At 41.9% G+C, this 25,710-nt stretch overlaps 1 protein-coding gene across 2 annotated transcripts in view; it reads left to right on the top strand.

The window, feature by feature from the left end:
• PDZRN4 (PDZ domain containing ring finger 4) overlaps nucleotides 1–25,710 on the top strand; it is a 386,959-nt gene that overhangs the window by 338,328 nt on the left and 22,921 nt on the right. For both annotated transcript variants that reach the window (XM_090042335.1, XM_090042336.1), the window contains 2 exons: nucleotides 17,932–18,030; nucleotides 20,037–20,099. In XM_090042335.1, the coding sequence (XP_089898461.1) occupies nucleotides 17,932–18,030; nucleotides 20,037–20,099 (162 nt within the window). The remainder of the gene's footprint in view (nucleotides 1–17,931; nucleotides 18,031–20,036; nucleotides 20,100–25,710) is intronic.

Genomic DNA, 25,710 nt, shown 5'->3' on the forward strand with positions numbered 1-25,710 from the left:
GTTGAGGGCCTCCATGGCCAGCCCTATGAAGAAAGGCTGAGGGACCTGAATCTCTTCAATCTCCTCAAGAGGAGACTGAGGGGGGATCTTGTGGCTGCCTACAACTTTATCAGGGGCCAGCAGCAGGGACTTGGGGAAAGTCTGTTCACCAGGGCCCATCTTGGAGTCACCAGGAACAATGGCCACAAGCTGAGGGAGGATAGGTTTAGGTTAGATATTCGGAAGAACTACTTCATGGTAAGGGTGACCAGAGCCTGGAGTAGGCTTCCCAGAGAGGTGGTGCTCTCACCTTCCCTGGAGATCTTCAAGAGGAGACTGAATAGGCACCTGGCTGGGGTCTTATGACCCCTGCCACCCCCAGTGCTCCTTCCTGCCCATGGCAGGGGGTTGGACTAGATGATCTGTCTAGGTCCCTTCTGACTCATTGATTCTATGATTCTATCATTAGGAAACAATTGCTTCAGACTACTGCAAATGGAAAGCCACCATAAAGCAGGGCTACATCGCTTTGAGAGGGAGAGGGTCAATGATAGTTTCATAGTTTCATAGTTTCTAGGGTCGGAAGGGACCTGAGCAGATCATCTAGTCTGACCCCCTGCCATGGCAGGAAAGAATACTGGGGTCAAACGACCCCAGCAAGATGTTCATCTAACCTCCTCTTAAACACCCACAGGGTAGGAGCCGGCACCACTTCTCTTGGAAGTTGGTTCCGGACCCTAGCCGCCCTGACTGTGAAGTAGCGCCTCCTGATATCTAACCTAAACCTACCCTCTGCCAGCTTGTGACCATTATTCCTGGTCACTCCTGGCGGTGCTTGGGGGAACAGTGACTCCCCCAATGCCTGCTGATCCCCCCTGACTAGTTTATAACAGATCACTAGATCCCCCCTCAGCCTTCTCTTTTGGAGGCTGAACAGGTTCAGGTCCCATAGCCTCTCCTCATAGGGCCTGCCCTGCTGTCCCCTAATCATGTGAGTGGCCCTCTCCATGCTGTCCACATCCCTCTTGAACTGTGGCGCCCAGAACTGGATGCAGTACTCCATCTGCGGCCTGACCAGTGCCGCATAGAGGGGGAGGATCACCCCTTTGGACCTGCTCGAGATGCATCTGTGGATGCATGCCAAGGTGCAGTTGGCCTTCCTAACTGCCTCCCCACACTGCCGGCCCATGTTCATCTTGGAGTCAATGATGACCCCAAGATCCTTTTCCACCTCTGTGCTGACAAGAGGGGAGTTCCCTAACCTGTAGGTATAGTGCCAGTTGTTCCTCCCAAGGTGCATCACCTTGCACTTGTCTGTGTTGAAACCCATCCTATTCTTGTCCGCCCACCCTTGTAACCTGTCTAGGTCTGATTGTAGCCTGTTGCATCCTTCCAGTGTGCCTACATCCCCCGACATCTTAGTGTCATCAGCAAATTTGAACAGGGTGCTTTTTACCCCCTCGTCCAAATCACTGATGAAGATGTTGAACAGTGCGGGCCCGAGGACCGAGCCCTGCAGAACCCCACTGCCCACGTCCTTCCAGGTTGAGAAGGACCCATCCACTACTACCCTCTGGGTGCAGCCCTCCAGCCAATTGGTGACCCATTTGACTGTGTGGATGTCTACACCACAGCCCCCCAGTTTCTTAATGAGAACGGGGTGAGAGACAGTGTCAAAAGCCTTCTGGAACTCCAGGAAGACTATATCCACTGCTACCCCTGCATCTAATGATCTGGTGATCTGATCGTAAAAGGCCACCAGGTTGGTCTGACAGGACCTGCCACTGATGAACCCATGTTGGTTGCCCCTAAGCATGCAGTCCCCTGCTAGCCCCTTGTGGATGTGTGCCAGCCTAATTTTCTCGAACAGCTTGCCTAGGATCGAGGTGAGACTAACCGGCCTATAGTTTCCCGGGTCCTCCTTCCTGCCTTTTTTGAAGATGGGGACCACGTTGGCCCTTTTCCAGTCCTCCGGTACCTCACCAGAGCACCACAAGTGCTCGTAAAGCCATGCCAGGGGACTTGCAATGACCTCAGCCAGTTCCTTTAGAACTCTAGGGTGGAGATCATCTGGACCGGCTGACTTGAATACATCCAACCCCTCCAGAAGCTCCCTAACTAAATCCTCACTAACCCATGGCCCAGGTGTGCCTCCCCCAGGGCCCGAGGGGGGCCCAGCAGGGAGGTGGCTGTTCTGGTCCCTACTTAGGAAGACGGAGGCAAAGAAATCGTTAAACATGTTAGCTTTGCCGTCTGGTGTGACAACCAAGTTTCCCATCACATCCTGCAAGGGCCCCACATTACTCGGGACCTTCTTTTTACCCCCTATGTATTTAAAAAAGGACTTCTTATTGTCCTTAATCTGGGAAGCTAGTCCCAGTTCCATCTCTGCCTTGGCCTTCCTAACGACCCCCCTATATCCCAAGCAACTACAGAATAGTCCTCCCTGGTGATGACCCCTTCTTTCCATTGGGTGTAAGCCTCCTTTTTAGCAAGGAGACATTCCCGGATGCTTTTGGTGAGCCACGGAGGCTTGTGTGCTCTCCTGCTCCCTTTGATCCTCGTTGGGATTACCTTCCTTTGGGCTTGGAGGATCGTCTACTTAAGGAGCGACCACTCTCCTTGGACACCTGGCTCCCCTCCCCTCTGGGACCTCAGCACTTCACCAACTATCCTCCTAGATGATCTAGAGAAGAGGCGTTGGAGGCAGGCAAGACTAAATGGTACTCGGTGTGCCAGTGCAAGTTCAACTGAGTTTATATGAGCAACTTGTCAGAGGGTCTGCTTGTCATGCATTGTATTCCTCAGCCATTCAAGAAGCTGTGGTGGTACGCAGTAACACACCAGAGGCATAATCTCCCTGGTCTCCTGAGACTGATAGCTGCCAGTGAGATAAAGCTTAAACCATGGCTAAAAATGACATGCCTTGGGCCTTAGAAGTCATCTTCACAAAGGAAAAATCCAAAAAGAGAATTTTTCTGAAAAACTGTTTATTAATTTACTGACCAAGGCAGCTTGTCAGAGAGTTTTGAATATTTTACTCAGTCTTGGAGGATATGGATTAGTAGATAAAGTGCAAGTGAAATAGACAGTGGTATACAACACAACGGTTTGTTTATAACATTCCTCTATAGTTAATCTCATGACTGTCACCATCAACCTCTGTGTTTTGGAGTGAGGGCTGTAGCATATTTGGATGACACTTAAACAGCTGAAAGGCAGCACGGACGATGTACTCATCAATGTCATATTGCTACTAAGAAAAAAAAGGAAGTAACTTAAAAAAATCATTGGGCTTATCTACATGAGAGGCTAAATGTGCAGTACACTAATTCTTCTGCACATCAGCACATCACAGCACTAAAAAGGCATGCACCTGTGCCACTGCTGGCACCAGTAGCACTGATAGTGTGCCACTGCTACTGCTCAATAGTGCTGGTTACTGCGCATTGAGTTAGTACTTGTTATTACAGGGCATTTATACACATACTTTTTTGTCCTGTGACATGCCAAAAATCCGCTGCTTCAGAGTAGAGTAGATTGTACTGCGTGCAGTTGTATAAGTGGCAAAATGCATATCAGCACACTAAAAATAGCAGCGGTGTGCTTTTGAACTAAAGCACCTCCAATGTGTTTTAGTTCAAAAGCGTGCCGCTGAAGTTTTCTCAGCTCTGGTGTGCGTTTCACTGCTTATATAACTGAAAGCATCACAGTGCATCACTTTTCAAAGTGCCTGGCACTGTAGCACTTACATGTGTAAAAATGCCCACAGGTACTAGACTTCATGCGCCATAACTGCGGTGCATTAATGCACATGTAGACATGCCCACTGTGTATCATTGTGTGCCTGTATCTGTATAAGGTAGGCAGGAATCTAGATGAGCTGTATTGCTTCTGTAATTTCAATTTACACACTTTCATGGGTTTTTGAAGGTACAGTCTTAACATTGCCTTTTTATAGTCTTTTGCATTTAACATATTTAAATAATAAACTGCAACACAGGCAAGTATGTTAATTTTTTGCATCTGTCTAGAATTGAATCGTTATGTTCAGTAACTTGATTTAATTAATATTCCAAATACCATTTATGCAGTTTTAGATCAAGAATATTCAAATGTGAAACTGTAAAGGTTTGAAAATTTAGCTGAATATTCTCTTGGCCGCATAAATGTTCTTCATAGCAGATGCTAGAACATCTGTTGTATTTTCTGCATTTTGGTTGGCTGGCTGGATGTTTAGAATGTGCTGATGAAGCAAATAAATCTTCTCACTCATTTCGAATCCAAGGCAGGCACTCAGCAGTAATAATGATGTTTACAGAGCCAAGTGCTGGGCAGTAACATTTTGAAATACAGCAAAGATAAAGTGTGACTTTATGCATTACAAGTGTAATAAATTGTAAAAAATGAAAGCTAATTATGTCACATTGATTCTCAGTTAATTTAAATTTGAAATCTGAGAGCCACATAGACTTTAGGATTTTGTGTGTCTGAAGCTCATCACTTAGAGAAGGGCACATATTGCAGTTTAGAGAAACCTGCAGGTTAAGGGACTGGGCTTTTAAATATACTTGAATGGAGCTGAGAATTTGGTTCAGGAGCAGCTGCCACACACTTGTACGTTGTAAAAGAAAGTTTTTCATAGCTGTTATCAAAAGCTGATTCAATCAGCTATTAGATAAAAGTGCCAAAAAAGCCCCATTAAAGTACCCAAACTGTACAGATGTAGGTGAGCCTGGTCCAACTAATATGCTGCCTCTTTTAGGCATGTGCTGGGCCCAGCATGGGACTGCACCAAGTTTAAAGTAAAGCACTGTTTTGTTTTTTAACATCTGTAAGCAGGGTTTGGTATGTACCTTGGACCCCAGTCCTTCCTATCCTCTCTAGAATATAAGAAATGCCATACTGGTTCAGACCAATGGTCCCCCTAGCCCAGTCTCCAGCAGTAGTAGATGCTTTAGAACAGGTGGCACATGGCAGGCAGGGGAGGAGACAGGTAGCACAGCAGCAGATAGAGCAGGTTGCAGAAACTAGAGCAAATTGGACAGAAAGCACAGGGCAGGAAGCAAAAAAAACCAGAGCAGCAAATCAGGCAGGAAGTACAGGGTAGGGAACAGAAGGGAGAACAGCAGATTGGGTAGAGGAAGGAGATCAAAGTAGCACTCAAGAAGGGTGTAGGTTGTAGTTTTTGCTTTCAGTTTAAACTTTTCATATTTTTTGCATTATTTTCATTTTCAAAATATAAGGGAAAGCAATTTCAGTTTACAGGTTTTACAGGTTTTTTGAAAAGTCACATTTTTCACAATAAATTTATTTGAAAATGATTTTTTCTTGTTTTCATCAAAATTTTTAGGAGGGTGGAAACATTTTCTAATGAGCTTCATTCAGGAACAGTGAAGACTTCATCAGGATCTAGAGGATCTAAATCAATTTGACTAAAGTATATCTCATAACTTCTATAATAGATACTGCCATTACCAAAACACCCCTCTAATCTGATGAGAAAGCATTGCTTTTCACAACTTAAACTGCGCCTGGACACAGATCTGAACATGCACCTGTTGGGAGCAAATTTACTCCCATCGGGAGCAGTTCAGTCCAGGACTGCTTCTGCCCTACTCCGCCCCCCCTGCAGCAGCCAGGGGGAGCTCCAGGCTCTCCCAGGTGCCAGCCTCCAGCTGGTGGGGAACAACAGGGGTCAGGCCTAGGCTATGGCGAGGTGGGGGGAGCTGTCCTGGCTCCAGGGCAGCTCCCTCCAAGCTGCATGGCGATTGGGGCTGGTAATCTCCACAGGGCAGAGGAGAGCTGTCCCAACTCCAAGGCATGAGCACCTCTGCCCAAAACATCTCTCTCATGCTTGCAAAAGCTGTTCAGTGATACAAGCTATAGTGCTGTGGGTCTGCTGTATGTGAGCAGTAGTCCAGCATCGTCCTCTGGTTCTTTCTTACAGAAAGGTTCAAATTCATTGAGGGGCCCTTCAATCCTAGGGCATCCCACAAGTGGATCTAAATACTTTATGACCCAGGTAAGTTAGTTTTAATAAAAACAGCGTGGACATTTTGCCATGTGGAGTGTCAGAAACAAGGAATATTGCCTGAGGATAAAAGAAAAATCTAGAGAGAGAAGTCAATGTGAGAAAATAACAAAGACTGCAGTAGCTCCTGAGATGTAGTATTAGTGGAGATGGTAAAATGAGAGATAATGAAAGCTAAAAATAAACAAGTTGTATTTAAGATAACAAAATAAGCTGAGAGTATGTTATTTTCCAGTGTGTATAGCTGTCCAGAAGGTAATGTAAAGCATTTGCTTTTTGTTTGAGAGTTTAAGGTGCTGTGTGTACATGCTACAAGAAGTGATTATTGAGATTTAGTCTTTTGACAAGGATTTCGAAATTCAGTATACTTCTGTCAGCTAGTAGGCAGGGGGGGAATGGAGTTCAAGTGGATGTTTGTGACTTACTAGAGGATGTGATGACAGCTCTTGAGCCTTTTGTAGGCAGTTAGTGTATAATCCTGAAACAATGTTCCTTCTCTTTGACTTGTTTATGAGACACACTCCCTGAAAGTCTGCCATGAGTTCCTCAAACTCAAGGCTTAAATTTAAAAGCAGGCTAGCAAGGCCTCATCAGCCCTACAAGGGCTCACAGCATTTAATATTTTGTGTATTCTTAACACTTTGGATCTACCACAGTACTCACTTTGTGCATCAGAAATAGCTTGGTGATCTTGGTAGCTATGGCTCTCTTCTCACAGTTAGCTCCACAGCTTCTTTCTCTAACCAGACCTACCCACTTTCTCCGTCAGACTACCTGTCCATCAGGTGTTGCCCACCTGTTGCCCCTGCTCAGCAAGCCAACCTGCTAGTCTTTTACTGCAAACAACTGACACACAGGTGCATGTCCTATATAGTAGAAAAACATATAACAATGCCAGTTGCAGAAGCCATTCCTCAGGGGATACCTCATTGTTTGGCTCTTCTGTGTAATACAGTGCTATATGCCAGCAGTTTATTCTACAAAAGCCTCAGGAAGATAATAGCTACCGATATAGTATTGCATGCTTATTACCAGGGATTTGTCACCTATTTGTCTAGGTCAAAAGTTATTAAAATTCTTCATCCAAAATAGTGGAATGAAAAATTTAATAAGCACTCAAATGCTGTATTTTTTCTGGTACCAATTTTCTAACACTGGTACTGTTTTCTAGCATATGCTGACATCTGAGGGAATCTTGCACATGGAGACAAAGCAGTGTTGTGACCCTAATTGTACGTAGAGAAATGAGAGCGAGGAAAGTAATCTTATTTTTTAAATCTGTCTTCCATGCTAGATTATGTTTTCATTTGGATCTTGTATTTGCAAAAGACATGCTGGAATATGGCACTTCTGCTGAGGTGTAAAAGAAAATTATATATCTTGTGTCAGATATTCCCAAAACTAGACCCGACCAAAAAAAGATAGGGATTAAATGTTACTTTATCCTGTGAGGTACAGCCCCCACTGCCTAGATAGAGCATTGTCTTTCTCCACCATGTGGAATGGAGATAAGTCTCAGTTTCTTTGTGGTAAGCTACCAACCAAATCCATTCCAGCAAATCTGACATCCAATGTGATTTGTCCTTTTCAATGCAGTTTATGAGAAGTCAGGACAGTCTTCTGTCAAAATTGATAAGTGAGAAGACAGTAGGGAATGCAATTTTATTTGTAACAGTACAGCTGCCAGCAGTTCCAGCCTGTTTACATCTAGACTGGCTCTGTCTTGCTCCATAGCTTTTTCTATTTCCATCCAAATAGCCCCCAAATACATTGTGGATGTGCCTGTCTGTGTAAAATCTGCATAACAGAGCACATTGGGAGTGTTAGAGAGGAAAAAGGGGGGCTATTTCATTAACTTATTTTCACAACTGAAGAATTTCAGTAGCTTTAAAAGAGAAATCTTGAACTTGACCAATTCTCTGTAGGTGTTTAGCAGAATGGGTTGTAAATTCTGTGAAATAGAAAAGCCCAAGGGGTGGATGGAAGGAGTGCTGCTAAAATCCTAAGATACTCATTACGTTCTGCAATGAAGGTGTTGGAGGAGTAAGAATGAAGCTTTTGTGATTAAGAGTACTGCTTTTTAAGCACAACAGGGGCCAGTGTTTGTAAATTAAAGCCACAGAATACATTTACATTTAAACTTACTTTTTGGGGAAAGAATGAAATAAAAGGTATATGATGACCTCCAGAGCAGATGCTGGATACATTGCACAGTTTGTATACTAAACATTTAAGCATACCCTACAATTAGCCTCTGTCATATAGACATTAACTTATTTCATAGAAAATCCTCTAACAAGAGAACATAAGTGTAAACAGCCTTGCTATAGTTCTTAGATCTGTGGAACCTTTGTTGGCATTCATTATAACTCACCTTCCCTGTAGGATCATAAGCATTTCTATTTTTTTATTGAAACAATTAAGAAAGCTCCATTCATATTCATTTCCTGTATATAATCTGTCCTGTAAACTCTTTCTTTACCCTGGCCCACCCTGAACAAACAATTCTCGCAGAGCTGAAGTATTAGACAGAGATTTTTCATCTTTAACTGATCTTACAGGTGATAAATGATGAGCCTTTCCAGTGGACTAAAATTTTCTGTTGCCTTTTGCTGTCTCTGATATTATGATTTTTAGTAAATACTTATTTTTTCTTAAATGGATTTATCATATAATAATAGAAATTAGACTTGGATATATAGATTACGTAAGGTGGTACAGTAAATTTGTTGGGCCATCCACCCATCTCTGTCTAACTATGTAGGAATATTCCCCAAAATGTAGTTTTAAGTGTCTATACAATCTTTTTTTAAATAAGTCAAGTGTTGACTGTCTTTGGAGATCATCACATATTATAAATAACCTCACTGACATGTTTTAAAGAACTGACCAATAATATATGTTCATGAAAATATTTTAAAAGGTTTCTAAAATATTATCCCCAAAACAGAATTAATAAATTGTGTTTGTTATATCTTCAACTTTATCTCCATGGATAGAAGTAGCTCATATAAAGAATGATCAATTTCTAAAAACAGGGACTGCAGACCAGGAAGCGCTGCACAGCACAAGGCAGCATTGCTGCCCACCAGGAGAAGCGTGTGGGGCAGTTGCACTTGGTTGCTGCTGCTGCAGCATGCCTAAGGGGGTCTCATGGCACCCCAAGGTGCTGCATCTGCCCAGTTGAGAACGAACCACTGAGCTATATGTTCGGCACCCCTGCCATAGGGCTGTATTGTAGAAGAACAGATAGCCCTGTTCCCCAATCTTTTTCTCCACTCATTTTACTTGCCTTCAGAAGGAGAGTGCATCTCATATAGTGTTTGTGATTATTAGAATGGTTGAGAATAAACTTGTATAATTCAGAAGCAGGATATAAAGGCTAAGTGCTGCAAGAAGCAGCCACCTAAATGATAGGTGATTCTGCAGTATGAAAAAGGGTAGCCTCTAATCATGTGGGCAAAAGAGAAGCAGTGTGTGATTAGAGCGATATTATCAATAACTGTTCCACAAGAAGGCTGTTTAATTAGTGTGTTCAAACCATTACAAAGCATGTATAGAAGAAATAACAATAGCATAAGATTACTAGACAAATTTCTGAGACTAGCAGAGAGCCGTAGTTCTCAAGAAGCAAAAACTTGGTCTATAACCTTATAGAGACCACTTGCAAGAAGCAGGTAACATTAAGATGCCTGTTTCACGGCAACCCTTTTTGGTAATCTTGATAAAAAATGGGGGACAGTCAAATCATAACTGATCCTAGAAGATGATCTTACCCCATATTGTTACTGACCAAGAAAGGTACTAATGAACATGCCTGACTTAAGGATACGAATTGTCCGATTGACTTCATCTATTCCCCAATACCCATACTATGTAGTAATTCATTTTGCATTGTGAAGTTCTTTTTAAGTAGAAACACTATAATAAACAAAAAATCAATTTTTAAAATACATAGAAATTAATATTCTCAGCTCATTCTTCTGTCAGTTGTTCTTTAAGTTACTCTGCTCTTGGCCCTTTCTATTTCAGTTAATTGTTTAGTCAATGATGCCATTAGCAGGATGAACATTAAATCAGCTTCTCAGGCTTTACTTCAGCTAGGAAAGAAAAGCTGAGATACCAGTAATAATGTCCATCTTGCTTCATTTGTATTCTTTATATTTTCTTTTTAAACTTTGTGGGGAAAACTACTGCTCTCTCTCTAAAACATCAGGTATTGAGCCAGTACTCGAAGCAAAATAGTTTCAGGACTCAACAGACCTAGATTTAATTTAGAATTCCAATTCTTACACTCCAAGATGACAGCACAAAGTAATTAGGCTATATTAAAACTACCATTCGTTATTATTCATTCATTATTAGATGTAAGTGGCCAGAGGATGCCAGAGGATGCATGCCCCTTGGGTCCCACTAGCAGGGTCATGACTAGCAAGGGCTATGCGAGTGGAAGCTGCATGTCCCCTGCACTGCACAGTAGGCCCAGGTGCTTGTGCTGCTGTACCCTTTGCTCACCCCACCACACACACACACTGTATTGTGTACCCAGATGCCCCTGCCAGTGCACCATGTGCAGGGCAGCTCCCTGCCACTTGGACAGCCCTATTCCAGAACATCTTATCTTTGTTGTGAAGTCCTCAGTAGAAAGACCAGCTGCTATCAAGGATATTGGAGCTTTAGGGTCTAGTCAGTATGATCGTTCTGCCATTTTAATGAGAACCAGATTTTACTAACTTAACTCAATTTAGAAACAAAAAGAATGTTAGTATTACATAATATGGTTTACACTTCCTCCTTTTAACCCATTATGTGCAAGTTGATATTGTCCTCAGAACTATAGCCTATAATAAGTAGCTACAGCATTTAGTACCATTGATGTAAAATATTGTAGTACAGACTGAGTGATCATGGCAATTATAATTTTGTTTTTGGTTTGGTTGCTTTTTCTTTATCATGCCACACCTATTTGTTAAAAAGATATCAGAAGACTATTTTAGGAACTTCAGTATTTGAAGTATTTTTAAAGAGCTTTCCATATCATTACTAACCAGTTGCCTTGAAGCATTTTATAAACATGTATTAATTTAGCTCCATAATACCCCTATTTATGAATTTTCACCTTACACAGTGGCAGTCACCGAAAAGTTAAGTATCATGCTGTAACAGGAGCGCCTCTTCAGGGTCCATCTACTGGTGACCCCGCCCACCTGTTATGGGCCAACCCCTGCCTTCTTGCCTGCCATGCCTTGTTGTTAATTGATTAATTGATGTTAATTAGCGGGAAGCTTCCCATTTACTGCCCCGATGCTAGGGGGCGATATCTGTGGCTCCTTTTCCTCCCCTACACCACAGCCCAAGCCTCACCAATGGTACTGACGTTTGGTCTGGACGTTATTATAATTTGGCCCCCTTGTCCTCCCTGAGCTCCCTGCGGCCCTGTCTCTCGCTCTGCACCCTCACTCACGCTTGGGCTCTCCATGGTCCCAGTCTAGCACTGTGCCCTCACTGGTGCTCAGGGTCCAGGCACCCCCAGTGCTGTGTCTTCTCTGGTGCCAGGGTCCGTGCATCCCAATGCTGTGCCCTCTCTGATGCTGGGGCCCCCTCACTACCGCAGGTCCCCTCTGAGGCCTCCTCCATCCCCTAATAGCCTCACCCAAGCCACCGTTCAAAACAGCAAACAAAAGACAAGTCCCTGGGCTATAACATAAAATCCAAACTGCCCGGCTATAACATCAATCACCCTACCGGGGAATACTCCGTTCCTCAACAGGGAAGAAGCAGTTCCTGCAGACAGGCCTCTCCCCTTTGGTTGCTCTGGGAGAGCTCCTTTCCTCTCGGTGGCTGACAGGAAACTCCCTCCTGGCCTCGGGCCTGGGACTTGTATGTGAGTTAGGCCCTGCCCCTTGCTAACAGCTGGCTGGTGTGTGCCACAGGCTCACTCTGGTTGCCCTGGTAACCCACAGCTGGGGCTCCCTACTCACTGCTGGGGCTCTTTCCCGGGCAGTACCCACTCTTTATAGGAGCCGGGCACCTGCGACACATGCCCACTGAGTTTACAGGAAATAAAGGATTAGAACCTAGATCTTGTACATCTCAGATTTGTTCCTGAATTGTTCCCCATTAATATTTAATTTCTAAACTGAAATAAAAAAAGGACTATTTTATAGATACAAATAATGCTCTTTGCTCAATGCCTTATTTATGACTATAGGAAAAATATTAATGATCTGAACACTTGTTGGAAAGCCATCTGAGAAATTGGGTTTTATCAATTTCATTATAAATAACCAAATTATCATAGATAAAGTAGGGAAAAAGTTCTCCAGTTCATTTTAGAATATCGTCAAAAGAAGACATTTGCATATGTTCAGCTGCCTATAATGTGTCCAGTGCCTTATCAGAAAATCTTAGTTCTTGCTTCAATTGAAAAAAGAAAATGACTTCTGTCCACATGTCCTTCCTCTTACTTTTGCTGTGGTGATCTGTTCTTTTTACATTTCTAAATAATATATGCTGGAAATGGGCCCAGTGTTTTCATACAGAAAAAAGTTTTAAAGGGGATTGACAAGGTTATTTTGTCAACATTGTATCAGGCGTCTTCCAGTCTAGAATGCCATGTATTAAATATGAAACAGACAAATATAGACCTTCCATTTGTCATACCATGGAATATTATCAGAACAAAAGCCATCCCATGTCTCCTAAGTGATTGAAATGCATGTTTTAGTTTTATTGCAAATACAGTACACTAGACTTAATGCATTTCACAAACAGAAATGGAAGCCTAAGTAGTAAGTGGAAGGAACTGAAAGTAGACATAAAAGGAGACATAATTCAGTATCTGCAATGTAAGGCAGGACATTAAAATGTACAATGATCGGAACAATGTCATTCTTTTTTATGTCTTTTACTAGAATTACACCAGAGCAACCAAACAAGTATGCTATCATTGACAAGAATTCAGTAGAACAGCATCACTACCCATGCTGTCAGTATCAACAGAATATGTCCAGTTCATCATAGATAATTTTTAAAGTTTTTATAAATCTCCAATTATTTTAGATATTGGATAAACTATAACTGTTCTGTGCAATGAAGTTGCCCTTAATGGGATTAATTCAGCTTGGTCTACATTGGTAGAAAATGACTTTACCCATGAAACAGGGCACAGTCTATCAGAAGGGGTGATGGGAAGCCATAAAGCACCCATAGCTCCTGGTCTGCTGTGGGACCTGGAAGTGGTCATCCCAGAGTAGCTAAGGGGCATTCTAATTCAGCACATTCTCCTTGCAGTTGCTTCAGATGTAGTTCTATGACCAGCCCTACTCAGTACAGTTTATACTGTAAAAAGACAAAACAAATATGCCATATGAGGTGGCAGACTTCTGTAGCCATTAGAGCAGATGTGGATTATAAAGTGCGACACAAAGGAAAGTAATAAGGTGTCTTGGCAGATAGAGAGTCATAGTCACTCACTGGATCAGAATGGCATGAAGTGTGAAAATGCTTGGGAGAGAATTGGAGAAATAGGTGACTGAGGCTGGCATCAGACAGTGTAAACATTGCAAGGGGGGCTGTGAGTTAGTGAAGGGCTCTTAAGACAGAGATGAGGAGTTTATGGTTGCGAAAGAAAGGGAGGCAATGAAGATACTTTAACAAAGGGTAATGAGTGTCCTTGGCAGAATGATAAGCTAGGAAGATCATTTCTGGCAGCAGCATTTTAAATTAATTCAAAGGGGAGAAGGGTTTATTGGGAATAACTAATGCCAAAAGGAGGAGATTGAAAAATTCTGAACAAAATCGGGGCAGGACTTGGCCAACCATTTTTTGGGGATGGACAAAAAGGAAAGGATTTTTTTTCCCCACTATTACTATTCCATTTCTGTTTCCCCTAGGTTAATAATAACTCTTGTTGAACTGAAGCTGCGAGGAGGAGGAAAAAGGGTTTTTTTCTACATATATTCTAATGTTCTCAAGTGGATTATAGCTTGCAATGCCCAGAGCTTTTGCCTCTTTGAAGAAAGTCCCAGTAGGGACAGTTTGTTTTGGGGCTGTTCACTTGTTTTCAATGAGAAAAATTTTCTTAACCTTGTAGCTCTCCGTATGAAAATTCGGTGACCTGCAAACTAGTGGAAACTTAACAAGGTCTCCTTTAATAGCCCTTAACCTTTTTCATCACTTCTAGAAAGCCAGCAATCCAGTTGATGACATTTATAGCCTAGTTTCCTATCAGTTGAAGAAATGACAGTATTAACCTAGCTTTACTTCTCCCAAAGAAGTGACAGCTCCTAACTTGGTTTTCTGTCTCCCCAGGCTGACAGCCTTTAAACTGGTTTTCCATCACTAAAGGGAATGGTGGCCTTTAACCTGGAGGCAGAAGGTTATAGCCCTGAAGCCACTACTCCATCATTTTGGAAGATGACCAATTTAACCTGTTCTTGAGGCCTTCAAGAGAATGACCTCCTCCCCTTAGCCATCTTTTCCATTCTTAAGAAGTGAGCTACCTTGGGAATTCACTTTCTCATGTTTCATGGAGTGATTAAACAGATCTACTTAAATGTATTTAAAACATCACTTATGGCAGAAAATGAATGGTACTGCTTTCACTGAATTAAATGTACCAGTGGGCTGAATTACTGTCCTGCCCACCCAAAGAAAGCAGAAGTCACTCGGTAATTTAATAACCTGGTGTTATTTTGATTTCAGTCACTGAAAGTGACTTCAGCAGAAGACTTTTTTTGTGGGGAGAAATAGCTGCCCATCAAAGGATACAGACCTAATATTTCTCCAACTTCCATCTTCTGCTTCTCTGATACCACCTCTTAGATTAATGCACATCACAAATTCCCAAATATTACATTATTTTTTTACAAGATTCCTAAGACACTAGAACTGTGATGAAAATAAGGGTGGAAATAGATACCACCTGACAACCCATTTGTGCCTCCACAAACATTTTTATGGTGGCACAAACACCAAGGAAATAAACATCCATAACCTTTGTTGTGCCACATGAAAGAAAAATCAGCAGCACAACAAAAGGTGCTTCATATACTCTTTATTGCTTTATCCCAGCGGATATCTATTATCTCTGAGCTGGAAGAATAGAAGCAACCTGAGCTGCTGGCATTCTCCTACCACCACAGGCAAGTGCTCGGCAGTCTTGCGGGGCCCTCAAACCACCTAATCACCTGCCCACGTTCCCCCCTTGCAGAGAAGCACCTTGGGGTGCCTCTCCATAAGCAGGGAATTTAGGGTTCCTCACTCAGCTAGCTGTAGCAGCTCAGGTGGTGTACACAAGTAGACCTGATGCATTTCACCCTGTAAGCAATGAAAATCAAGTATATGCAAATCATTACATAAGCAGCCAGTCCAAATAAACTTCATAGACTGCATTACGGGAATATCCATAGTTTTGGCCATTTATGCTCATTTGTTTCATGTTTTAAATAGGTAAATATATAAATTATTTTGCTCATGTAACCAATATCATCCAGAAGCGTTTGGTTCATTTTCAATGTAAAATATTCATGCAGCATTATTATAGCAAACATCTTGAGACGAATCATCCAAAAGAACTTCAAGGTCACTATACACTCAAGAAATTATGATCAGAGCAGTCCTTAGGGTCCCTGTCCAGCCTCAGTTCAGGGAGACTCTGAGGTTCTATTGGCAGGACAGTGAAAGTCAATGGATTTCAGCTCGTGCACAGCTCCTCATTTGCCTTGATTTAAAGGTCCCAGTCTCAGTCCTTTATGGTGTATTTAGGCTTCCTTATAGGCCTCTAAGGGACCACAAGATTCTTTAGTCCTTAAATGTATACCTTGTTGCTGTAATTGAAGCCATTTTGTTACTGTAATTCCTTCCTAATATTACAGTTCTAGCCAAGTGTTCTTTCCCTCTGGAGGCATCAATTATTATGGGTTTTAAATAGGCCTCTATTCAATACACTTACTTTTACTCCCAATGCCAAAATCAGGTCACTATTTGTGATTCATCTTTCTTAGTGAAAAAGGTTTTGCGTTTCTACTTTAAAATGTGCCATACAAACCATGAAGTATAGACTAATTCCACTTCTCAACATCTAACTTGCTTTTTAAAGCAGGGGTCAGGGGGCCTACATGTTTGGGGCTTTTTTCATATTCTAAAAGCTTTTTAAAACATGGAATGTCTTAAGATGGTTTTAGATAGATTTAGTTCATGTTTTGAGCCCCCATTATGCTTGTATACAATGGGAGGCACAGGAGTACAATAAACAGTGGCCCAGCCATGCCCTTTTATAAAACATCTCTAATAAAAATGAAGACAATGTGAAGATCATTGACTATATCATGATTGTGAGCCATTTCCTTCAGTAAGAGCGGTGTAGTGATATGTTATCCCAGCTGGAACAATTCTGTCTGTTTCCTTAGTATCTAAGCACCTTACAATCATTAATGAATTTTATCCTTGTGATATTCTAGTAAACTCGTGCAATCCTAGCCCTTTATTTCATAGTAGGAACTGAAGTATAAATTAGATTAAGTGACTTGTCCTGGAGCCCACACTAGAAGTATGTGGCTAAACTGAGAATTCAGATTCCCTGAGTTTGAGTCCAGTGACCTAGCCACAAAACCATTCTTTGGAAAACATTGCACCCAAGGTCAGTGTGGTATCGCTGGACCATAGTGGCTGCCTCACACATTCAGAGGACCAGCTTTTATTCTCTTCTTTCTCATGGTGTTTCCAAGTGCTAATGAAAGAAAGATGAACTAAGAGAACTCAGATTAACATTATCCTTCCTTCGCCCTTTGGGAAGTCTATTGCTGCTATAGGTACCAACTCTGGGGTAGTCCTTGTGTTTCATGAATGCAATGACTAGTGTTGCATGCAAAGTTTATAAGGGGAGGAGACGGCTTCTATAGCTTTTCTTTTCACCTTTTCTTTTCTTCTCACAGCACACAAAATGCCAGCTATAAAGCAAGTGCATATGTTTTTTGTTTATAAATAAGTTATTATTATTTAATATTAATAAGGCCTTAAGGATACCCTTTTTCAAACAATTTAGAACACTATTTTCTGATGGATTAATTGTTATTAACCTTACTTATTTCAATATATTTCACCCACGCAAAGTCTTGAGATGCTTAAGTCCCACTAGTGTAGCAGTTGTAATATGTCAGGTGCCTGTGAAACAGATGCTTTTCAGGAGACACAACTGCAGAAGCATCCAGCCCCCAGATTATATTTTCTGCACCAAAAAATGGCTGCCATTTTCTGCCATGGCTGTCCAATATCACAGGAGGTTCCTTGAAGCATTTTATAATTCTCTTAAAACTCCCACAATGAAACCATGGAACTGAACTGGCTGGGGAATGAATTATGCTATTAACAGAAAGCTATGGTTTTGCTTTGTCGTTTAGCTTGCTGTTGGAAGAGTGACATTCATGTGTGATGGATTGATTGATGAGTAGTCAGTCTGTCCTCTCTCCTATAAATCCATAGTTGGAGTGATAGGAACAAAATGACTATGTAATATACTGTTAGTCAGCTTCTATTATCCAAAAGGAAAAAAACTACAAAATCAATGCACACCCATATTTCTTGAGGTTAGGCATGACTTACCAAACTCTTCCTACGTAACTTAAAACTTTTATGCATTTGGACATTGTTCCTGAATTTTCAAAGAGTTATTTTACTCATCAAATACACAATCCCATGTACTTACCTGGCTGCTGCATGGTACAGTCTACCTTCTCATGATTTGCTTTACTTGTTAGAAAAGGGAAATTGGCTAACACTAAGATTTTATAAGACCGTTAATATTTAAATTCCTCAGTGGCTGACCAAGACAATGTTAGTGACTTAATTCTCCATTTCTGCTGCGTACTTTTTTCTTTCCAATATAAATGTCACACTGTTCCTGTGTTTTGTTGTAGGAGGTTGAGCTCTGTCGTGTAAGCAGTCAAGAGAAGTTGGGGCTGACTGTCTGTTACAGAACGGATGATGAGGAAGACACAGGAATCTATGTCAGTGAGGTAAAGATTTTTGGGAGGACTCAGTAGAAAAATAAGAACAAGTGTTCTGAGACCTAACTGCAGAAATATGGCCCCTTAGCCAACACCTGTCAGATAAATTTAGGAAAGTAAATTATGTTATTCAAGTAATGTAATTATTATCAGCTTGATTGTTTAATATGAATGCTGTAAATACAACATCACTGTTTTGCAAAGTGCAAAGAAGTCTGACAATTGTCTGAGATTTGAATGAAATCCCACAAGTACAGAGAAAATCAGGCAGAGTTCTTAATCAGCAAACCTTCTGATCCCCACACCTCTGTGCCCTTCTGTTACTGCAGTCGTGTTAACAATACCAATGCCTTCTTTTTGACTTGATGAGGAATGCCTTGCATTCAGAAACTTCTCTAGCTCCGCTACACAGTTGTTCCAGTGAAAGATACCCTAAGAAATTCTTGCCTCTTGCATATTTTAACTTATATACTCAAAGAGGAGAGGGAGTGAGTATTTCAAATAATCTGATTTGTCCTGTCACATTTCACAGTTTTATTAACTAACAAATGGAGGATCTGATCCTGAAAGATGTTGAACACTCTCAATTCCCCTTGTTCTTTTTCTCCAGAACACATTTAATACTTTGTAATATCAAACCCAAAAAGATTTTCAGATGCCTTGTTCTCTAACCATTTTAAAAAGGGTTGTCTTCCTGTATGAAAAAGGAAAAATATTATGAATCTCAGTTTGGTATTGGCTGTCCTGGCTGAATCTGATGCACGGTTTGTCACCTTCAGGGGACATATATCACAGATTCCTGAAGATCGTGAAAAGAGTGAATTTCATAGAAAGAATTCTTCTGTATTGCAGTAAAACGAATCATATAAAAATGGCAATGGAGAAAAGGATTCTTCCATAACAGTCTAACAACAATGTCAAAGAAGCTAAAAAAATGAGCCTTAGATCAAGAATAAGGAATTGCTACAACATTAGTTGAGAGTAACTCTTCCCATAGGTATATAAGCACTACTGTTAAAATCTGTTTGACCTTATGAGGCAGAAAAAGGTCAAGAAATCTTTTAATACTACATGCCCTTATATCTAAAATGCGTTGTTGTTCCTACATGGAGGGCATTGCTCTGCTTCAAATCTCTCAGCCCCTTCCTTTCAAGGAAATGTAATTATATTATCTTTCATACTTGATTAAGCCCTTCAGAATCAGTTTCTGTTCTGACAACGCACAATAAGAAAATAATATGTAACATCTTTAGAGGACGTAACCTGCAAGCCAAATGCTACACTCAAAATGTTTAGTTTGAAAAATGGTTCTTGGCATGACAAGGCAAAATAAATGATTTAAGATAACCATCAAGTGAAAGGAGATAGATAGTATTACCCCTATGAACAGTAGGTCATTGCTCAGGGATGAAATATTGGGTCTCTGATAGACTGTTAGGGGATCCCTAAACATCTACTGAGGTTAAACTAACTTAAAATTAACGGATTCCAAACAGAACCTGTATACAACATCAGTGTGTAATCTATGTACAATAGATGCTTCTTTGGGTTTATTTTTAATTTTATTTAGGAATGTAAAAATCTAGAGAAAAAAGTAAATTAGTAACCACTAGAATAATTTATCAGAAAATATTTTCATAAAAGGAGAATGCCCTTTCGTAAGCAAACAGACCTGTCTGTGTGGAGATCTCAACTGTTCATTAGCAAGGCTCCAAAATCACCGCAGTCCAAAGTGAATTTCCAGAGCCTAAGAATTCAATCATTAATACTCAGTCCATGACAGCTGAAGGTTAGAACTTGACAGTCGTGTGGAAAAATATTGGTCTGAAAAGCATATGGTCTCACCTCTTACTGTCTAGGCTTTTTCTAAAACAAGGTTTTAGAAGGTTGTCTAAAACAAGGTGATTATTCAGGGAAGGTTGTGTGTTCATCTGACTGAAGAAAAATGTAATCTGTTTAGCATGTCCTCCAAATGTAATCTTTCTTAGGTTACAATCTTTTCATGTTCTGTGCAGGTTGATCCAAACAGTATTGCTGCCAGAGATGGCCGGATCCGAGAAGGAGACCGCATTTTGCAGGTGTGTGTTGATAAACTTTTACCTGAACTCTTTCCTAAAAAAAAGTGTGAAGAGCTATAATCTTTCTATAGACTGCTAACAACAGATGGTAATTCTCTTTGTTAGTGTGAGAGATGTGAAAATTCATGTCTGTCTTTTACACACTATGGGTAGGACGTAAAGGACTAAAAACTAGAATGACAAACTTGTTCTGGCTGATGTACTTCTATCCTACATCTTTTTTGCCATATTTATGATCAAATATTATTTCTCATTTGTTCATCTCAGTGTCAAATTCTAAATAGGGCTGCTGCAAACAGAAATATGGGAGGCAGTGCCCTGATGATTATTCAGTAGTAGCATAAATCTGGGTAAAACTTTGAGTAATACCTACCATGGTTAAGAAGCTTTTCATAGAAAAGAAGGACTAATTGTAAAGAAGATTATTTAATATACTGGAGATAGGAGCTTGGCTAATTTTGCCTATATCATTTGCCTCCATCATTCATAACTGAACTTTCCTGATTTCTCTGGTAAGCCACCATGAAAACAATTGTTTTATTTATTCTTGGTTTCTAATGATCCATTCAAGGAGCATCTAAGATTTATTTACCCTACAGATCTGAGATAGGTTCCTCCAATAAAGTACAGTGCTTCTCAGCAGGCCACACCAGCAGTGCCTTCAACAGCAGCAGCAATAAGACAGATTGCTGTATAATGGAAAAGAAAAAGGAGGTTATACTGATAACAGCAGATTAGCAAACAAATGAGCAATATAAAGATCTCAGATAATGAACAGCTTCAGCTTTGTCTGCCCAAACAAATCTTGGCCACTGCAGTGTAGGTGCTCATGTGGGTACAACGTAGTTCACATTCAACTGAAAGTGTTTCATCAAACAATATTAAGACTTGTGTATGCAATATTTGAGGAGTGAACCAACAAGACAGTCTGTATTTGAGAGTATCCACCCACAAGCACATGTTTCAGAGAACTGTTTGAAAAAGCATGGGTTTGAAAGGAGGGGAGATGTTAGTTAGCCAAACAGGATATTCAAAAAGGAATGGAACTCTCTTTTTGAGAAGATGACATTAAAATATAATTGTCATGGGTGACTGCACTAAATTATGATCAAACCTCACATTTATTTAAGACACCTTATTTGGATTCAGAACTTCTAGCTGAGAAGCCACCAGGTATGTGGGTGAGAGAACCTGAAAACTGATCTCGGGGAAGGTAGAGCTAGGAAGAGGTAGTGACTTTGTTCCGCATTTTCAAGCATGTACAAAGCTGTGTTCCCTCCCCAGACAATGATTTGGAACCTGATGATGTCCTTTTAATTGTGAACCTCATGGCTTTCAGTTTCCCAGTTCAGTCAGAAGGAAATTATAGCTGGTACGGTCAGCAGGAAAGGAAAGCGTGTAATTAAACTGCAGAGAGGAGAAGGAAAGCAGATTTCAGTGTAGAGAGAAGCACGTTTACTGAAACTATGCATCACTACACCCAAACTCAGGGCTTCAGTAACCCTCTTCAGTTCATGTTGCTGCTTGTGAGCTCCCTTCACACTTTTCTAACCAACCACCCTTACATTTTGACTTCTCTTCACTGAAGCCCCAGTGGTAACTGCAGGTAATGGCAAGTTGCTTCTCAATAACCAGCTTTGTAACTGCCAATCATTATTTCAGGTACATGTTGCAAGATCAATCTGATTCCATCCTGCCAGTCTTTTTAATTTCCTCAGGAAACATCTTTGCTAAAAAACATAGCTGTATTTTGTACCCCAATATCAGCTTTGGGAATAAAACATATCTAAGTACAATAGGATCTACAAGGTAGCTGGTTAAAGTGGCCCTGTAGCAGGGCACTAAGGTGCCTGCTACTGACAAATAGTAACATGGGCTCAGCTGCCAGTCACCAGGGCAGCACAGGTGTGGGTTGCCGAGACAACAAGTCTGATCAGCTGACCGGAAGGGGGCAGGGCCTGGCGTATATAAACAAGCCAGTTTGAGGCCAGAGGTCAGTTCCCCTCTGGCAGCCAAGGAAGGTGGAGCTCTGCTGGAGCAAGCAGGGCAGGCATAGCAGAGAAGTCTGATGGCCTGAGCAGCGTCTGCATGAGGATACTGGGAGGAGGAAACCCTAGTAGGGCTATGTATGAAGGTTAGCCAGGCGGCTTCGATTTTGTGTTGGAACACAAGAGTGTGAGTTTTCTGTTTTGTTGTGTTACACTGGAGGACCGGGTGAGGCTGTAGGGGTGGAGGAGCTCCCCAGTAGTGTGGGGGGTCCTGGTGCCGGAGAGAGTGCTGCATATTGGGGTGTCCCGACCCCGGCCCCAGTGTGGGCAGTATCAGGAGGAGCCCAGTGTGGGCGCAGGCAAGGAGCCCCAGTGGGGTGCAAGACCCGGAAAGGGGGTCTGGAGGCCAGGCACGGCTGTGGCCATCTGAACCTCGATTATGAGGAGCCCGGTGGGCATGAGACCCGGGAAAGGCGTCTGGGGGCCAGGCACAGCTACGGCCACCTGAGCCTCGATTGCGGGGAATCGCGAGGCAGGGCCCCAGTGCGGGCGGGGACCAGAGGACTGGGTGAGGCTGTAGGGGTGGAGGAGGCCTCATAGGAGCTCCCCAGTAGTGGGGGGTTGTTGGTGCCAGAGAGGGCACTGCGTTTTGGGGTGTCCTGACCCCGGCCCCAGTGTGGGCAGCATTGGGAGGATCCCAGTGTGGGCGCAGGCGAAAAGCCCCAGTGGGGCACAAGACCCGGAAAGGGGGTCTGGAGGCCAGGCACGGCTATGGCCACCTGAGCCTCGATTGTGAGGAGCCCAGTGGGCATGAGACTGGGGAAAAGGGTCTGGAGGGCCAGGCACGGCTACGGTCACCTGAGCCTCGATTTGCGGGGAATCGCGAGGCAAGGCCCCAGTGTGGGTGGGGAATCATGAGGCAAGGCCCCGGTGCAGGCTACAAGAGCCACGGGGAGACAGGCCCCGGTGCAGGCTATGACAGCCGCAGGAGAAGCCAGGAGGCGCCTGCAAGGGCACAGGCAGGCAACGGAGATGAGTCCGGGGACCTGTGAAGGCACGGGTGATGGTGGGACTCACGTGCAGCCCAGAGGTGGGAGTGCACCGGGCGACTAGACCGAGCCAAGGTACATCAAGGCACCATGCCAAAGAGGGTAGAAAGGCAGCCTCCCCTTTACTATATCAACATCAAAGATGTGGCAAGTGAGATAAAGAGGGTGCATTTAAGACCGATTTGGCACGGTAGCAGGGTGCTAGGGGAGTTCACGGCACCCCTAGGTCGTGTTGTGCCACAGGCCCTTATTTCAGAAAGGAAATAAGTTACATTTTAATGTGTTGAGCCTCGTGCAGGTGCCTGTGGCCTATTATCTTTGTAGTCCAAAAGGTACAAATTTTTCACACCACAAAAACTGTGCCCACAGAAGTCTCATTCATGATATAAAAAGATAATGGACCTTTGATTTGATGGGATTATGCAGAGATCTGTTTAGAAACTGAAAAGTCAATGAATTATTTTTCACATGTATCTATAAAATGCCTTCCGTGAAGAGGAAACAGGACTTAATGTTGATTTAACTGTCTAAATCAAAACCAGTGTATTTGATATATTAAATTCTAGTTTGTTTCTACATCGTTGAAAAACCCTTCCCATTTTAAGGCATATTGAAATATTTAAATGGATAGTATATGACATTCATTCCTGATCCTGTTTTATTCCTTTAAATGTTTCTGGGTGAATTAGACTGCCAGGTACAGTGCAGACAGTCATCCAACAGATAGTAGTTTGAGACTATCACATTCACTTCTCTCATGATTCAAGGCTCAAGAGGTAAAAGAAGATTCTGTTGCATTTTTTGTAGATGAATAGCATTACTGTAATTCCAGTGCTGATATGTAGCCAGGAATTTGATCATTAAAGTTAACACTAAGTGAGTTATGTGGGGTTTTCTCTTCTATCTGAAAATGCATTGGCCCTCTATATACTCTTATTGGTGAGGTAACTCAGAGAAATGAAAGATGACAATGTTGTTATATAGGGATTGCATTCAAGTTTGGAAAAGCATAATCCTTGAGTAGGTAGTAGGAGGCTTTGGAATGGGGAGAGAATGCTTGTTTGAGCATTTGTCAGAGATGTATAGCAGCCTTCCTCATGCAGGACTGTGGGCACTTGTCTTTCAGCTTGCCAACAGAGGGTGAACCCAGGATCACAATCATTATCATAATCATGATCTTGGGCTCCCCGTGCACTAGCAAGGAGAAAGGATACAAATGGAACTGATCTCTGATTCCAGTCACAAGTGTCATGACAAGAGGTGGGATTGCTGGGATTGGGGATCAGATCCCATGGAGCCTTTAAATAAACACGTGCCAGGGGCCTTAGAAACTCGCATACTGCACACAGCCAATCTTGTTTTCTTAAGCAGATGAGACTAGCCTAATTACCTTTCAGCAAAATCTGTAAAATGAAGGGAAAGACCCTGCAAGGATGACTGTGATGAGATTTGCCTAATACTTGTTAGGCTTTTATTAATGGACATCCAAATTTTGCACAAATAAGTGTCTCTAGTTGTGATGAAGTGGAGTATTTTGCAGTCCCGTTCACCTTCACTATGATAAGGCAGTCTCCAGCTGCTACAGGTATGCACATACAGTGATCTACCTTGAGCCACCAGGCCATACGTATTGAACTCACAAGAACTATGTCATTTTACTCAAGCTGACAACCTGGTCCATGGCCTGTGTGGTTGCTTTTCTGAATTTAAGATCAGGGTACTTGTGGACAACTAAATAGGTGTCATTTTTTTACAGTCCACAATTTGCTTTATCTATATCTTGCATACTGTCAGTCAGACAGTTACTATATATATGGGTTTTTATTCAGTCTTAAATAAAACTGTGTCTTCAAAGCAACCTGTTGAGGCTATGCACTTCACCCAGTCTTCCTTTGCTACAAGCTTTGAAACTGAGTGTCATTGGTGGGGAAATAAATTAATCGGACTGAGCATTGGAAAGTATTTTTATTCTACAAAAATATTAAAATCATTCCCTCTTTACCTCTATTCCCAATAATTCTCAGATGAGCCAAATGTTTTTTGATGATGCTATTTGGCATCACAAAGAAAATCCACTTCTTGCGTCATTCAACAAATGGGGGAAAAAAACCCTTCATTTTCAGAACAAGATGATTTGTACTTGAAATCTGATTTTCTTAAGGAGCATCTATGGTAGTGTTGGGAAAGGGCTGTAAAATACATGTAGTTATTAGTGTGATTGTTTTAAAACACTAACAGCAATACAAAGAGAAGTTGTAGGAAAGCAGGTTTTTATTGATGATCTATTTTTTATTTTGATTATCCCATTGGGGGCAGGGCTTTTTTTTGTGATTGTAGGGGTCCTGGACACTGAGTTTCACACACAAATATAAAATGATTAAATGAAACAGCAATAAGCAGTGGCCTGTAAGTATTGCCTGGTGAGAGATAATACTGTAGCCCTCTAATTGGCTCTCTACAAGCATACAGTATGACTGATTTCAGCTGTAGTATTACCGGTCTTGCTTCCACCAGCACTATTATCTCAGAGTGACACTTCCATTACTCTGAACGGAGAAAGATGAACGTCACCTG

Source organism: Crocodylus siamensis, chromosome 4, assembly GCF_052110815.1.
Source record: "Crocodylus siamensis isolate JL-2025a chromosome 4, ASM5211081v1, whole genome shotgun sequence".
NCBI classification, from domain to species: domain Eukaryota; kingdom Metazoa; phylum Chordata; order Crocodylia; family Crocodylidae; genus Crocodylus; species Crocodylus siamensis.